Source organism: Taudactylus pleione, unplaced genomic scaffold (genome assembly GCF_031769625.1).
Source record: "Taudactylus pleione unplaced genomic scaffold, aTauple2 ptg000199l, whole genome shotgun sequence".
In the NCBI taxonomy this organism is placed as follows: Eukaryota; Metazoa; Chordata; class Amphibia; order Anura; family Myobatrachidae; genus Taudactylus; species Taudactylus pleione.
In genome coordinates, this window is record NW_028284601.1 from 4925262 (window position 1) to 4943570 (window position 18309).

At 46.1% G+C, this 18309-nt stretch overlaps 1 protein-coding gene across 2 annotated transcripts in view; it reads right to left on the reverse strand.

The window, feature by feature from the left end:
- LOC148518730 (protein FAM98A-like) overlaps positions 1-18309 on the reverse strand; it is a 34946-nt gene that overhangs the window by 11357 nt on the left and 5280 nt on the right. Inside the window, exons 1-2 of one of the 2 annotated variants that reach the window (XM_088477053.1) lie at positions 2347-2658; positions 747-943 (exon numbers count right to left, since the gene is read on the reverse strand). In XM_088477053.1, the coding sequence (XP_088333179.1) occupies positions 747-871 (125 nt within the window). In that variant the 5' untranslated portion in view covers positions 872-943; positions 2347-2658. Of the gene's footprint in view, positions 1-746; positions 944-2346; positions 2659-18309 lie in introns of those variants that run through there. The other variant, XM_088477054.1, reaches the window with a different exon arrangement.

An 18309-nucleotide genomic window follows, 5' to 3' on the forward strand; every position in this document is an offset into this window, starting at 1 on the left:
TGCCTGCCAATCACTCTGCGATGGCTGTGTGTGGTCTCCGTGATCGCAGTGGTGCCTATGCGCACCGCAATGCATAACCAGTACACAACAATCGGCGTCTGTGTACACTTTAGCAATAACGATCTGTAATGAATCAGGCCCCGAATGCTTAATTGCATTTAAATTGGACTTTGCTTCAAAAGTTATCAAATCATTGTTGTAACTTATGCAGATGAAATGCGATGTTATCAGTGAGTCACAGATGTCAATCGCATGATCAGACAGAGATTCATGCCCCAGGAAAACCGGGAGTAGTAGGGTTTGTACACAGGTTCCCGATAGCTATTATGCAACATGTCCTGTAATAAACTATTGGAGTACTGTGCAAACTATACCCCATAGAATTCATCTAAGAAGTTTCCATGTGCTAAGAATTTGTTTCCATGGGGAGAATTGAATGGGATCAATCAACTAAATGCGAAAGGGGCGAGTTGCCATTGTAACAGCGTAGAAACACCGCCAACAGCCTCGCAAATCGCCCCGCTCGTGGCTCTTCCCACAAACAGTGACTCAAAGGGGAATAATACAGAGACGAATAACCTGGGCGCATGAGAATTAGAAGCCTATGAGGCAGTAATAAGGAATATGCGGGAAGTGTCAGTGAGGAGGAGTTAGGTGAGCAGCTCTCTATGAGCTGGTACCAGGTCCCAGGCATGCTACGCAGCGTCCAGCCAGAGGGCCAGTTACACACAATGTGCTGCTCTCACCCGACTTCCTGCAGCAGCCGGGCAGCCTCCCTCAGCAGTATATTCCGGGCCCCAGTGTCTTCCTCACCCACCATCCCACCTGAGGCTGTCCCAGCCTCCTCCTCGCTCTCTGGCGAATTCTCCATCTCACACGGAGGCCTCAGTCTCGGAATACAGCGGCCGGCTGTCTACTAGCAACAGTCAACGGCCTGGCGCACCTATCAAAAACAAAAGCAATAAAAAACGGTGCTGCGGTCATACAGATAAACTAAGATAATAAGTTACATAAACTAAACAGTGAAGAACAATAGTGAAAAAAAAATCTGTAATATTGCTGCAGGTATGCTAAAATATATATATATGATTTATTTAGCTATGTAAGGACAATGTAAAACAAATGTTCAAAGACTGTAAACACAAAATTGTGAAAAATAATAAAAGGATATTAATATAACAAATACCTCATATATGCCCACCCCTTTGTAAATGTAATGCATATATGCCCTCCCCTTTGTAAATGTAATGCATATATGCCCACCCCTTTGTAAATGTAATGCATATATGCCCACCCCTTTCTAAATGTAATGCATAATATTTCTAAGATCAGACCCTATCTCACCCAGGATGCTACAAAAACCCTCATAAACTCACTGGTCATCTCCAGATTGGACTACTGTAACCTCCTCCTATCTGTCCTCCCCAAATCCCATCTCTCTCCTCTCCAGTCTATCCTTAATGCTGCTGCATGGCTTATCTTCCTCTCCAAACGGTCTACATCTGCCTGCCCTCTCCTACAAGCCCTCCGTTGGCTCCCCTTCCCTTTTAGAACCCAATTTAAGGTTCTCACGCTCGCTTACAAAGCCCTCACCCAATCTTCTCCCATATACATCTCTGATCTCATCTCCCTTCACTCTCCTCTCCGCTCTCTTCGTTCAACAAATGCACGCCGCCTTTCATGCCAGCTGATTACTTCCTCCCACTCCCGCCTCCAAGATTTTGCCCGCACTGCTCCCCACCTCTGGAACTCTCTCCCACTCCCCATCAGACTCTCCACCTCTTTGCAATCCTTCAAACGGGCTCTCAAGACCCATTATTTCATCAAAGCCTTCCAGTTATCATTCTAACTCCCTCATACATACACCTTCCTCCCCATCTGTGTCACCCATTTGTCTTCCCCTCCCCTTTTAGAATGTAAGCTCTTATGAGCAGGGCCCTCTACCCTCTTGTACTTCTCCCTACTTTAGTTTCATCTACTTCTTACTCACCAATAGGACACCTAACACTTGGGTTGCTTACGCTGTATTGCTTATCTGGGTGTTATGGTCGCTAATGTAGCAATATATATTATCCATGTCCTGGTCCTGTATTGTATTTTTCTGTAAGTCACTTATCTACAACTTGTTTATGTGCTTTGTAAGGCCCTGCGGAACATTTCTGGCGCCATATAAATGATAATGATAATAATATATGTCCACCCCTTTGTAAATGCAACACAGACTCCGCCCACCTGTTACTAAATGCAATGCACAGACCCCGCCCACCTCTTTCTAAATGCTATACACAGATTCCCCACCCCAAACTTTTTCTGCAGCAGCTACACTTGACAGTCACTGTGACTTACCTTATAGCTTAGGCAGCACCCCCTCCCCTTCAGGTGGGTTAAAGGCCCTTTGGTGACGTCACAACCATGTAACCCACCACAGCGCTTGTTGCTAGAGCCAAGTTGTAGAGTGGATCTCTGACGTCACAACCACGTGACCACCTAACCACCCCCCCCTTCACAGGCACACAAGGAGAGAGCGAGAGAGCGAGAGCGCGCGGCGGCGTACCGCCCAGTGAAAGGCGTAGTCAATCAGAGGCAGCAATCGAGGCGGAGCTCGGGAGGGTCTAACAAGTACTAGTAGTCCTCCCGGGTCCCGGCCCTTGCCGCTGCGTCCGGTCTACAGCGGCCGAAACAAGTCGCGCTGAACTGACGTCAGCGCAGCGCGACTTCTGGCAGCGTCACTAAAGGGCAGATCCTTCCCCCAGTATAAAAGGGAGGGCGCGGCCGCGCGCTGGGTCAGTCGCCATGTGTAATCGTAGAACACCAAGCACTATACACACACACACACACACACGCTCTTTAATCTAAACTAAACATCTTGCAGTAGCAGTGACCTTAATGTTCTAGTGTGTGTGTAGCCTGCATTTCCTCAGCATGCAGGGCTGTGTGCACCTGGCCAGGGTTGCGAGTTCCCAGGCGTGCTGCAAGTGTGTGGCATACATTACAATACAATTGCATTTTGCAGTTCAGGGGCTGCACCTTTTGCACCAGCTCTTGTAAGGTCCTGAGCTTGGTCTATGTACGGCTTGTTTTCTGGGGTAATTTCATCTAAATTGTATTATTAATAGTAAATCCTGTAGGAAGGGGCAGTAAAAATAAGACCCTCTTGTCAGATTGAATTACCCACGTCCTGTCTACGGTGGGTGTGTGTAGCCAGTAAGTGGGTCAAATTGCAGGGGAAAAAAAACTTGCTTGCTGTACTGTGGCTGTGATATATAAGATTGTCACCAATGTCACTACAGACAGTGGCAAATGCAGGATATCTAGAGGGGGGTTTCCAAATGCTCGATTTTAGAGTGAGTATGGCCAGTCCATGAAGAGGGTAGAATTGGCACTTATCCAGCTTTAATATGCGTCATAAAAAGTGTATTGTGTGTCATAATTCCAGATAGAAGACCAGCGATCACAGTGAGCCATGAGGTGCGGCAGTAGGTCCATCCTGTCTGAGCTGAATGTTTTTGTTTTAGATATTGGCACCATTCCAAGAACATGCAGCACTAGTAAAATTCTATTATTTTACTATTTCTAGTGTGGTAATGGTGTGGGCTGGGGAGGGGGTTTCCAGACAGACGGAAACCCCCCCCCCTGCATTTGCCTATGACAGAGAATCTCTCCAGTGTGTAACAACAAAAAGAAATGCTAAATGTATGCAATTAAAAATAAATGAACCGTGTGAGAGCTATGCTGGGTACACACTGACTAGACTATGTGTACGGCAGCGGCTAGTGCATACACACTTGGTGAGGGCCATGCTACATTCGGCAGCATGGCCGATGATGTTGACGATGCGTGGAGCGCGCATCGTCAGCAACATAGTGGCTACACACTGCCCGATGTGGACAATATGTGGATCGCTAACCATCGGTTTCCGATGTCCATCCCTAGGAGTGAGTGATAGGCCTGTACCGGGACATCTTATAAGGGGACTCAAAATAAATTTGCTCAATGAGCAACAACCATGGTCTTTTCAGCGCTTATCAGATCGAATCATTGATTACAATCTTTACAAGTGCTCAGGCTTAATTCACCTTCCACATCGCAGAGTAGTGCATCTGAGGTGATGTCGCACCTTTGCCGCAGTGACTCTATGGGGGACAGATGAAACAATGGGCACAAAACATAAGATAAAGCACCTGCTTGCAAATACCATGATACACCGGTCACACACATTGTAATGCAGGCTGTAATTGTAGCGCTGTGATATTTACCATGCATTACAATGTGAAAGAGCCACAAAATACAGGGCAACTTTGATTACATCTACGATTCAAAAAGATATTCTATTTATTAAAACTGACCGCTGATAGATTACATGATTGCGGCTGCAGCACGCACATACACGTCACGACTTTCGTTTTTACACCGCTTAATGCCTCAGCAATATTTCTCTGTGCGTTAGAGGAACATCAGTCACATTCAGAATAAAATAACAAATCATTGTGGGAAAACACAGTAGTCTTTAGGAACAATAATTACCTTTTTTGTTTACAAAGCAAACTATAAATATTTATCATTCCGGTAGATCAAGGTAGAACAAGTGATCACAATATTGTAGTGTAATACCACAAAATAATGCACTGGAGTGTATTCTACAATAACACAGTAGTTAATGTGTAAATTCAATGCTAGTCCACCATACTGTTCTTCCCAGTCACAGCAGAGGGCAAATTCTCAAACAAAAAAATCCCAAGGTGCAGTCATTTCCCTGAACAGTACATCTCCAGTCCAAAACATGGAACTAACGATGTGAAACCGGATTCAAGCTAAAGTACTATTTGACAGAAAATGGGGCTATGGGTTTTAATTAAATAATCTATATCCCTATTCAATCCAGAATTGATTCTCTTTACATACCCTGTTATTGTGGTGACAAACATCATGTAGGCTTACTGCCCCAATTTCACAGGGGAGACCCCGTTTCTGCTGACTGAAGGGGGGCTTTGCTCATTGGAAAATGGATGTGGCTTTGCTAGAAATGTGCATGGTGCGTGCAGATTGGCGCAGTGCATATCATGTCCTAATTTACCACCTTTTTGGGGGGGATGGGAGGGGCAGGAATCTTATGTTTTTTTCTTTGTGGACTGTAAATCTACTGGATGGTTTGCAAACTTGCACCCATGTGAAGAGTGAGGACCCCTGTACCACCAACATGTGTTTCACCAACACCTTCCTTGTATACCACTGTAACGTGAAGTTATTTTCTGTTGGTGTCCCTATACATTTAGGTACTGGGGAGGGAATATTGGGCTTGATTCAGAGCCGCTCGTAAGCGGCTGCTCGTTTGCTCCGAGCGATGTTCGCACATCTGCGCATGCGTATGGGTCGTAATGCGCATGCGCCAACCAGTCATTGCGGTCGGAAATCGTGTGTTCGCAAAATAGCGAGGGGCTGGTAATTTGAGTGACAGGATGAGGCGTTTGTGGGTGGTAACAGGGGAAGGTGCTTGAAAACGGGGAGTGGAGATCCGAACGCAGGTGTGCCAAACGGGCGTTTTAAGGGTGTGCATAATTAACAAAGCAGCGTCATCGGCCACGTCACTTGGTTGTCTCTTAGCCTGAACTGTTCGCATGATTGCAGTAGGAAAATCCAACCACAAGCACTGCGAGCAGTTCAGACGCCTTTCAATGTACTCGATTAATCTAATAAATAGCGGAGATGACGTATGATGTGAGCGGCCAGGGGGCGTCTTTACAAAATAGCGAGCGCATATTTCGTTCGCTCGTTCAGACATAGAGGCATCAACAGACCGCAAAGAGTGAGCGCTCTATTTAAATATCCGGCCCCTTTTTCTGACCGAGCGAGCACAAATAGCGTCCGGCTCTGAATCAGGCCCATAGAGTGTATTTGCCATCCGCACAATTCTGCAGATTAAAGCAAAGTTTTTATGTAAATAATTTATTATGGCAGGAACATCTGTAAATACCGTAAAGCTCTATGGAATATGCTGGTGCTATAAAAATAACAAATCATGCCAGGAACATCTCTGACTACCACAAAGTGCTATGTATATAGGATATATATTTTAAAGTTTTTCTGGACTTTCATATCGGTGACACATTGTGTTCGTTTATTATTAATTTTTCCAACTTGGACCATATACTGGAACCTCTCAGATTGTAGTGTGTTGCCACATGGCTGAATTACCTATCGATGTTACTGAGGGGGTATCTAATCCAGCTAATTTCCCTATTGGGGATGCATTCACATTCTCAGAGACAGGAGATATTTTATACTAAGAGGCCCTGGATGATCAGGCCGAGTCATGTGATCCTGATGTTATTTACCGCGACTTATTGCGTTTAAAAAAGAAGGAGATTGACTTTAACTACATGGTATATCTTTAAGTGACTATTTCAAAACAAAGAAAATCCCACGGGGTTTTAGAATCGGGAATTGTCCGACTATCGGTTGCAATGACCCGATGTTTTGTAAGGTGTGTAGCGATTCTGAATCGATGTTCCTATGATTTAATTTTGTTGGTTATTGAACAATCCAAGAAAACTGCCACAAAATGCAGCCCATGATACAGACTCATCCCAGGAATTTTATAGAACTTCTAGTGATACCGATATCCCCAAGACAACCTCCAGATGACATACCCTCTGGCCCTTTAGGGGTAACCACCCGCACAAAAGATTCCCCTATAACAGGCGTCACACGAGACGCGAGGGACAAAACCAAAGGGGGTAGACGTGGCACAAAGCCCTCATTGCCAAAGAGGAAGTAATATTTAATCTCTCTTCACACACTTTGTCCAACAGTGAAACCAGCCTTTTAAAGAAAGGTCTTTCTTTTATTCCCACAAATTGTCTACTGGGAGATGGAAAAATTCCAGTTACAAAGACAATTAATCTTAGATTAAAGGAATTTTTCCATAAAAAAACTCCAAAATGTATAAATACCTCTACTAATGTTATCATTCCTACCAATTTGGAAAAATTTAAGGAAAAGACTAACTTTGACCTCATATCCTATAATCCTTCAATAAAAACATACATGCGCACTTTAGAGCACAATGTGTCATCTGCTATTAAGTCTAGTTAATTGGTGCATCCTAATCTATCTAAATTAGAGAGACAAGCCCTGCATTCTCTTTAAAAAAAACCTCTAATCTAACGATACGACCGGCTGATAAGGGCGGATCAATCGTCCTACAGGACACTTGTGAATATGTCCAGGAGATTTTTAAACAACTTGGTGACCAAAAAGTATCGAAAATTGAGTGGTGACCCTACACTGTCTTTTAAAAAAGAACTGTCTGAATTACTATTACTTGCTAGAGATGTATCGGTTATTGATGATGAATTGATGAACATATTGCTCCCTGAATTCCCGATTACCCCGGTGATTTACACCCTCCCATAAGTTCATAAGGGTATTTTTCCTCCCCCAGGCCGACCCATCATATCGGCGAGGGGTTCACTGTTTCAGCCTTCATCAATTTGGCTTGACTCTATTTTACAGCCAATGGTACAGAAACATGGTAATTTTTTGATTGATAGCACAGCATTTTTGAATAAGTTAAAAAAATTTGAAATCTTTCCTGATAATGTGTGGTTCATCACAGCGGATGTTTCAAGCTTGTATACCGTCATACCACATGTAGATGGCATTGGGGCAGTTCGCCGATTGTTGTCTGAAAACGTATTATTTAATTCTAGTCAGATGAATATTTATCTTTCACTCCTTGAGTTGATTTTTACCAAAACATTTTTTATGTTTGATAATGTGTATTACCAGCAAATAACAGGCTGCGCCATGGGCTCATCGCTAGCTCCAGCGTGTGCCAATGTTTATATGTTTATGATTGAGAATAGTCTGTTCTTTCAGGATAGCGAGATTTGGTCTGACATTCTATTATATACACGTTTTATAGATGATCTGTTCATCTTATGGAAAGGAACTAAAGATAAATTTGTAAGCTTGATTGAGGTGTATAATTTGACAACAAATCCAGTAAAATTTACATATGTGATGAGTCAGGAGACCATCGATTTCCTTGATGTTAGATTGATTAGAGATGGTAATAATCTTGTTACCACTTTATTTAAAAAAACCTACCGACAGGAACACACTATTAAAGTATCAGAGTTGCCACCCAAAAAAATTAAAAGCAGGTCTACCTTATTCACAAATGTTAAGGGTACTCAGAATTAACAATAGTAAAGAGAGAGATTCTGAACAAATTGATGATATGGTGGAAAAATTTGTTTCTAGATTCTATAATAAACATCAACTTAATTTGCCTAAACAAAAGGTACTCTCAATGAACCGAGAGGACTTGTTTTTGAAAAAACCTAAGATCAGACAGGACAATAGATTACCATGGGTTACACGATTTAATACTCATTCTTCTATTATAAATGAAACTTCGAGAAAACTGTGGCCCTTGATTTCAACTGATCCAGAACTTGGATTAAGTAAGACGAATTTAATGTCTTGTTACTCTAGGGGCAAGAATCTAAGATATTTTAGTGAAAACTAATTATAGTTCCAAAGATATGGTACCTCCATCACAATTTCTTTCTGTGAAACATCTTGGTCGCTTTAGATGCACTTGCGTCACATGTAAATTTATTATACCAGGTAACACCTTCTTTCACCCACACACTACGAAAAAAATTTGTATACAGCATCATCTAACGTGCAATAGCACTTTTGTTATTGATCAAATTATCTGTCCCTGTCGACTTTCCTATGTTGGAAAGACAAAACGCAAGTTCAAAGAAAGAATGGCAGCACATCGATCTGCTATCAAGTCCGCTCTTCTTAATGGTTCCAGCGATCAAACTGTAGCTAGGCACTTTCTAGAACAAAACCACACTTTAGTGTCATTAAAATATAGAGTGATCGATCACGTTCCTCCATTATTAAGAGGGGGTGATTGTAATAAATTATTAAAAAGAGAAGCACAGTGGATCATTAAACTTGATGTTATTCAACCGAAAGGGCTTAATGAATATCTCTCTTTTCTACTTCAGGGTCCATAGGGTATCCATGTGACGTCAGTCGCTGGGCACCATAGAGTTAAGCTTTTCAGCCTCCCAGGATGCACTAGGGTCCCCCTCCTATACCCCGCCCCCGAGCCAAGGCACCTCAGTTTAGTTTGGTGCCCGGCCGGCGTCGGGTGCACCTATCGGAGTGGGGGCTAGAAGAGCCCCTGAAGCTTTCTTCAGTGCAGCTGTGGCTGCACATCTGGATGTACAGCATGGACAGTTGCATGCCTCCCCCGCTGCACACAGCCCTCTCTGCATGCTGCCGACTGGTCCTGTGGCAGCGCTCCTCCCCCAGGCCAGCCTCCTCTCTGCTCCTCGGCGGCCATCTTCTCCAGAACGCATGGTGAACGCTGCTGGAAGCGCTGGACGGAAGCATCGTGGTCTGGGTCCCCCCGCATACCTCTCCTCCGCTGTGGCTCAGGTCTGTGTATGCAGCGCTGTGTCCTACCAGGCCCTGTGTCTGTGTAGTTGAGTGATCAGCGCTGTTAGTGCAGGAATGGTTATTTCTCTGCATTGTATGTGACTGTGCTAGTGCTGCCTGTAACTTTTCAGCTTTATTACTGTCCCTGTTTTTTCTGCTAAAGCCCTTGCGGTGCGGTGCTGCAGGGTGGTCTCTCGCCTATTTAATACTTAATTGGTGAGAGAGGTCACATACGTGGTGCCATCATGTCTGAAAGTGATTTTCCCCTCCGGCTACAGTGTACCACGTGCAAAGTACCGTTAGCGGAGGGGGAGGGTAGCGCGGAGGGCCTTTGCCGGCAGTGTTTGTCCATGGCGCGGCCTATTACGGTTGCAGCACCGGTACAGGAGCCGCCCTGGGCTTGTTTCGCTCAGGCGTTAACAGCTTTAGTGGGCCAGTTAGCTCCGCAGCCCGCGTTTACTCCGATGGGTTTGTCCCAGCAGTCTGTGGTGTCGTCACCCATGCAGGGGTTCCCACGACAATTGGTGGTACCCCACAGTCTCCCTATTTCCCCGCTCCCGGGTTCTCAGGAGCCAGCGTGGGTTAACTCCCTGACGAGTTCTGTACAGCACTTGTCGGATGTGTTGCAAGGGGAGTCTGTGATGCGGCCTCATAAAAGGCCGGTGGCGTCTCTGTCCGCTCCTTATGAGGATGACGAAGGGACGTCTGATGATGGGGAGATTCTGGATCCTTACGATCAGGAACCTCTCCATACTAAGGACGCTGATGCTAAGTCCAAAGTATATATTCCTGGACTTATTCGGGCGGTCCGCACAGCCTTGGTGATTGAGGACGAAGTTCCCCCAGCGGCTAAATCTAAGTATGCCTTTTTCAAAGATGTGAAGGGCGATGCCACAGTCTTTCCTCTTTCGGGTCAGTTGGTGGACCATTTAGAGGAGGCGTGGAAACAACCTGGCAAAAGATACCAGCCGCAGAGACACCTGGCGGTGGCTTATCCGTTCGCGGATAATTATTTTGCTAAGTGGGAATCCCCTCCACAGGTGGATTCTCACGTGACCCGTCTTGTCCGTAGTGCCACATTGCCGATGCCATCTATGTCCTCCCTTAAGGATGCTACGGACCGCAAGGTAGAAATCTGCCTGAAGTCCGCTTATTCCCTTGCAGGGGGGGCAGCACGGCCGGCTATGGCCATTTGCTGGGTTGCCAGAGCGATGGAGCGCTGGGCGGATTCATTAGAGGCTTCTTTTGAATCCGACTGTCCGGCCGAACAGGCGGAGTTGATTGGCAATCTCCGTGATTCGGCCACCTACATCAACGAGGCGGCTCTAGACATTAGTACTCTGGTGTCTAGAATTTCTTCAGCAGCGGTAGCTGCTCGTCGCACCTTGTGGCTGCGATCCTGGAAGGCGGACGCAGATTCCAAGAAAGGTCTGGAAGCGTTGCCGTTTACCGGAGAAGTTCTCTTCGGTCCGGATCTGGATAAGATTGTGGCCACGCTGGCGGCAGCCAAATCTGCTTGTCTCCCGTTGGCCGCTGCTCCTTCTGGTTCTGGACCATCGTCCTTTCGGTCATCTAGGGCCCAGGGCAGGCCCAAACCACAGTCGTTTCCTCGACAGGCTGGCCCTAAGAAATCGGTCAAGCCCCGGAAGCAGGCTTGACCGACGGTCCGGGTCTCCCCTTGGGGGATCCCAGGGTGGGAGGCCGCCTGCTACAGTTCGCCCAGTGTTGGTCGACCACTACGACAGACACTTGGGTTCTGGAGGTGGTTTCCCACGGATACGCCCTCTCCTTCCGGCACAGACCCCCGGCTCGATTCTTCACCACGGGTCTACCATCAGACCGGAACAAGGCTACGGAGCTGCGGAAGGTATTGCACACTATGCTCCAGGCTGGAGTTATAGTGCCTGTTCCATTCTCCCAGAGGGGCCAGGGTTTCTATTCAAATCTATTTTTGGTACAGAAACCCAATGGGTCATATCGTCCGATTCTCAACCTCAAAGCACTCAACAAGTCTTTGCGGGTCCCGAAGTTTCGGATGGAGACCCTACGGTCCATCATTCTAGCGCTGGAACCTGGGGACTACATGGTGTCATTGGACATACAGGACGCTTACCTGCATGTCCCTATTCTTTTGCGCCATCAACAGTTCCTCAGGTTTGCAATCCGCAGCGACCACTTCCAGTTTCGGGCGTTACCTTTTGGCCTGGCAACAGCACCACGTGTTTTCACCAAGGTGATGGCAGTCATGGCGGCTTCTCTGCGGCTGCAGGGAGTCCGCATGTTGCCGTATTTGGACGACCTGTTATTGGTGGCAGGATCTCCAGAGCTCCTGTTACGCCACTTGGACCTGACCATTGCACTGCTGCAACGGCACGGCTGGCTAATCAACTGGCAGAAGTCCACTCTAATCCCGTCTCGGAGGATTCTGCATCTTGGAGCCTTATTGGACTCGGGACAGCAAAGGATCTTAGTGACGGAGGACAAGATCTCTGCTTTACAGTCAAGGGTGCGCAGTTGTCTGCACAGCCGCCGGGTGTCCTTACACTCGGCGATGAGGTTACTGGGCTCCATGGTGTCGGTGTTCGACATGGTGGAATACGCCCAGTTTCACTCCAGACCTCTGCAGCACCTGATCCTGTCCAAGTGGAACGGGCTGCCTCAGTCTCTGAAGTCCCAGACGATTGTGCTCACCCCGGAGGTTCGCCTGTCCCTTGCGTGGTGGTTACAGACGACCCACCTCAACAAGGGACGTCCGTTCTGGGTTCCAAATTGGGTCCTGTTGACAACGGACGCCAGTCTTCGGGGCTGGGGAGCAGTTTCGGGTCCACACTTGTTCCAGGGCAGGTGGACGCCGACAGAAGCGGAGCTTCCAATAAATATCTTGGAACTCCGTGCGGTCTTCAATGCTCTCCAGCAGGCACAGCGGTTTCTCCAGGGTCGCCCGGTGCAGGTCCAGTCGGACAACGCTACCACCGTGGCCTACATAAACAGGCAAGGAGGAACTCGCAGTCGGGCGGCTCTCGTAGAGGTCTCTCGGATCCTGGTTTGGGCGGAGCGCAATCTTCCGGCCATATCAGCGGTCTTCATCCCGGGAGTGCTAAATTGGGAGGCGGACTTTCTAAGTCGCCAGGACGTTCATCCGGGGGAATGGTCCCTGCACCCGGACGTTTTTCAACTACTGGTGGACAGGTGGGGTCTTCCAGAAATCGACCTCATGGCGTCCCGGCACAACAACAAGTTGCCGGTGTACGGGTCTCGCACAAGAGACGAAGGGGCGTCTCTGGTGGATGCTCTGTCCGTCCGGTGGACGTTCCGGTTCGCATACCTGTTCCCTCCGGTCTCCCTTCCACGGGTAATCCGGAAATTCAAACAGGAAGGAGGGACGCTCCTGTTGATAGCTCCCGCATGGCCCAGACGGCACTGGTTCTCAGATCTTCAGGGTCTGTCCGTGGACAGTCCTCTGCGGTTGCCGCTACGACCGGACCTTCTGTCTCAGGGTCCTTGCGTTCACCCGGACCTGACTCGGCTGTCTTTGACGGCGTGGCTGTTGAGACGGCCATGCTGAGGTCCCGGGGGTTTTCCAGCTCTGTGGTGCGTACCATGTTACGAGCTCGGAAACCGTCTTCCGCGAGGATATACCATCGCGTGTGGCATACGTTCTTCCAGTGGTGTCGACCGAGAGGTTATGCACCGCGGGAGTTTCATCTGTCTCGGATTCTCGCCTTCCTGCAAGCGGGACTAGATCATGGGCTTCGCCTTGCTTCTTCGAAGGTACAGGTTTCGGCCCTATCTGTCTGGTTTCACCGTAGGATTGCTACAATCCCGGATGTGCGCACCTTTATGCAGGGTGTTCTCCGCATTCAGCCGCCCTTTGTTCCACCTGTGGCGCCTTGGGATTTGGCTGTGGTCCTGAGGGCTCTCCAAGGACCGCCGTTTGAACCACTGGGCTCAGTGGATCTTAAATGGCTAACAGCTAAGACTGTTTTCCTTCTGGCCATTGCTTCGGCCAGACGTGTTTCTGAGTTAGGGGCTCTTTCTTATAGACCCCCTTTCTTGGTTTTTCATGGGAACAGGGCAGTGCTCCGCACTCGGCCCGAGTTTCTTCCCAAAGTTGTTTCCCAGTTTCATGTTAACGAGAAAATAGTTGTTCCGGCCTTTAACTCACCAGGTCTTTCCGTGGGTGAGGCCTCTTTGGATGTTGTGCGGGCCTTAAGGACTTATGTTGACCGCACTTCTTCGTTTAGGAAGTCGGACACTTTGTTTGTCCTCTATGGCTTCCGTAAAAAGGGTTGGCCTGCTTCAAAGCAAACTTTGGCAGCCTGGATCCGTATGGCTATTTCTGAAGCTTATCTTCATGAAGGCCTACCGGTCCCTCCTTCTCTGAAGGCTCATTCCACTAGGTCTGTGGGTCCTTCGTGGGCAGCTCGACGTGGTGCCTCGGCAGTTCAGATCTGCAAGGCTGCTACGTGGTCCTCTGTCCATACCTACGTGAGGTATTACAGGTTTGACACCTTCGCCTCTCAGGATGCTTCCTTCGGGCGGCGGATTCTCCTTTCTGCACAGGAGCGTCCCCACCCTTAAAGGATACTGCTTTGGGACATCCCCAAGGTATCCTGTGGATACCCTATGGACCCTGAAGTAGAAAATATGAGATATGGTAAGAACTTACCCTTGTTATCTCTATTTCTACGAAGTCCATAGGGTTCCACAGGACTCCCACCCTGTCGCACCTGTGCTGCAGATGGCCTTTGCTCTGGTCACCGGTTTTCCGTCTCCCTCTGGTGAGAATGTGATTCTTGTATGTGTCCAGATCTTTTTTCTCTCTCTTCCTTCTCCTCCTCCGGCCTATGGCTTGATAACTAACTGAGGTGCCTTGGCTCGGGGGCGGGGTATAGGAGGGGGACCCTAGTGCATCCTGGGAGGCTGAAAAGCTTAACTCTATGGTGCCCAGCGACTGACGTCACACCTATACCCCAAGGTATCCTGTGGAACCCTATGGACTTCGTAGAAATAGAGATAACAAGGGTAAGTTCTTACCATATCTCATATTTTATAGGCTTATTATAAGGTACAATAATGGCTATTATCCATAACACTAGTGGTGAACTACTTATAGTTGGATCAGTTCAGACCAGAGTTTCCTTTGGATGTGTCTGACAATTATTATTATTACTATCTTTATATGTGAATTTCGATGACCCATAGGTGTATATGTGTACCTTGTGATTTCCAGTCCGATTTATTTAAAATTAAGAGCATGCGATGTGTCTAAGGCTGAATTAAATACTGCCAGTTAATTATATATTGCCAGTGGGGGTTTTGAAATCTATTTGATTACTGTAAGTGTTTGATTATGGTATTTATTACCTACGAGTCATTTACATGGACATCTTGGCTAGACAATGTACGTTGGTTATCATTGACGTGTCAAACATTTTGATTGATCTAATATTTTATAGTGTGTACTGATGGTTACTTTGGATTTAATATTGTATGACTCGGTTCATGCCCCGCAATTTATATAGTAGTCAATTTGCTAGGTCAGTAATGGTGCTTCTGTACCTGTTGGAAATGCTTTATTCGTGTTTCTTGTTGTTTGTCTTTTGTTTACTGTTGCTTGGTGACTGGTGTTAGATTAATCACGTGGTGTGCGCCGTCTTTGAGGATTGGATGACGTCATCAAGCCCAGCATGTCACAGAGGCTGCTGTTGCTTGGTGACTGGTGTTAGATTGATCACGTGGTGTGCGCTGTCTTTGAGGATTGGATGACGTTATCAAGCCCAGCCGGTCACGGAGGCTGGGGACGCTGCACATGCTGCCGTGAAAACGCCGCTGATTGCACACAGGGTGTCGGTGATGGGGTATAAATAGGTATGTTCATTATATGTTTTTTGTATTCTGAAGACTGTTGGATTAAACTGAAACGTTAATCATCTATCCACTAGCGCACTAGCAGTGCTTGGAAGTTATTGTCCGTGAGCGCCGCACCTTCATTAACTATATATATATATATATATATATATATATATATACAGAGAGAGAGAGAGAGAGAAAAATGGAGGGCACTCTGCAGATCTCAATAAAGTATGTAAAACAAACCAGACAGCCGGTATAAGTTGCCAACGTTTCAGCGATCAAACGCTTTTATCAAGACATACAGATTGTATAAATAACATAACATTTATAGCTATCAACTCACCCCTTGTCCATCACCTCCACAATCTCCCCTGCTGCTGCGCATGCTGGTGACCTCACCCACATGGGACGCACCAGCACTTCAGCTAAACGGGGCGAGGTCGCTACCCAGTGCCATCACCAAGGCAACGGTAAATACACCATTGCATAAAAAAAAAACACAAAAAACTTAAGACAAGGGATTCTGGCTGTGTATGGGTGTGCGCAGACGCACCAAACCCATACCAAGGAGAAATAGCATGTGTATATCCTAACCAGCATGAACATAACGTACTTGGAAGTGCCTAAGTCGCATAAATTATACTAAAGCAAACGGCTCTATCACTGTAACATGATCCTAACCAAAGAAGCAGGATCTCCTCTGAATGTTTGCACATGTCAAACCAACAATCATAAAGAGTGGACAATGTACATCAAGACTACTATCGATACAGTACTGAACCAAGTACCCTGATGCAATCAATTTAAATAACACCTGCAGGATATATAACTACAGATAAAGTGTCATGTTACAGACAGTACATCCCATGGGTCTCAATGAGAATCTATCTCTGACATGTTTTTTTTTTTATAATACCTAGGTGATGCCCCTCATTATACCCTATACCCACACCAGGTGTTACCTGTTCCATCTCTTGCATATGACACCCTATGTGTATGTATATATCCCGCAGGTGTTATTTCAATTGATTGCATTAGGGTACTTGGAAGATCATTATCGCTGTTCACAAAAGGCCACAAATTTATGTGTATCTGTACAAATTTTGAACTTTTGGGATCACATTGTTTAACCCACACACCAGTATTCTGCGAGGCATTTTCAGGGCACGATGTGACAGATTATCACAAGGCTGGTTTCATGCTTTGTCTCTCGCTATGTCTAGATCCCTGCTTATATAACCTCTATCCAGGAATTTACTAAACATAATATCAAGCTGTTGTAAAGTGTCTTCCATAGAGATGCAAAAACGACATTTTCTAATAAATTGAGAATATGGCAAACCTTTTTAGAAGCAGGATAAGGACTGTTATGTCTATGCATGGTATTTATGTCTAGATTTAACAAATAGAGAGGTTTCAAGATTGCTATTCTTTTATACTGACATCCAAAAGGTTTACTGTAATAGGATGTACATAAAAAGTTAATTGAGCAAGACAGTCAGAAGCATTATGGCAATTCAAAAGGTCATTAAATAATGTTTTCCCACCAGTCGGGTGATGTCAGATGCTAGCTTTATTTAAGAGGAACAAGACACTAAACTTACCTCCATTTGGTTTATTGCTAGACCAGCATTATGCAAAATTATCCTGCATCTCAAGACCATTTTGAACAAGTCTTTCTCCCTGCGCCTCCAGGGCCAAGATATCAGGCAAGCTCCAGTACTGGTGGAGGTCCTGCTAACACCCGAACAGGAGCTCTGCGTTAAGGGGAGAGTGGCCATCTTTACCCGACCCTGTCCTCCTTGCTGTCCTTTTGGCCGTACCCAAACATCACATTCATTTGAGTATGTGACGCTATTTCATGGCCATGCACCACCTCAGTCTAGACGTTTACCGCTTCTCAATGCTTGTATATGGTATTCCCCTGCTCGGCCACCCCGTGTACCGCCCCGTATACCGCCCCGTATTCAGCCCTAATCAGGGCATGTGCTCCTAAACGGTACTCCCCTGCCCTCACACCCTGTGTACTCTCATATTCCACCATGATCTTGGGGTGTGGCACCCACCCTATTCATGCACTGCCTGCACGTTTACCACCTATTCATGTTCATATTTTTTGTTTTTGCTTTTATATATCTTATTTAAAGATGCAAAAAAATTGGATGAACCAAACAGTGAACATATAAAATCACCAATTCACCATATATACAATGACATCAATAATTGTAAAAAAATATATCAAAACTAACAAAGCAACAAATACAAAAGACACTACAAAACCAGATGAGGGGTGGGAAAAGATGAGGGGAAAGAAGGGGTATCCTAGATTTACCAAAAGCTATACCAATCACAAACTAAATCAGTGAATGTCAGCACTAAAACAGCTCAGGTCATTAAGGCCTTGTATTTATTAGATCCCTTAAAATCTAACCAATGAGACCATGTTGTGGTAAATGTAGAGAGTCTGTCCCTTGCAGACAACACAATCTTCCATATTCATGTACATACAGTATCTAAATGGTAGAACCATTCTTGAATAGTGGGGGGAGAAGTGATCTCCATTTAATTGGAATAACCGCCTTAGCTGCACTGTTCATATTGCGCAAGAGGGACTTTTTATATTTAGAGATGGGCCAAGAAATGATATCCAGAATCCAAAATTCTGGGCCTCCAGGGACCCTTTCACCTACAATGTCTTTTGTAAATTGAATAACTTGGTTCCAGAATGAAGTCAAGGAAGGGCAAAGCCACCAAATATGTGAAGGAGAGCCTGGGTTTCCATTACACCTCCAGCAAACATTGGGAAGGCCAGGAAACATCTTGCTCAACACACTAGGGCATCTATACCACCGTGTAACAATCTTATAATGTGTCTCAAGAACAGAGACGCTCGGAGAGGAAACATGTAAAAATTGAAAGGCCTGAGACCATTGATGGTCAGTTAAGGAGATGTTCAGGTCAGTATTCCATGCGTTAGTAAACTTGGGA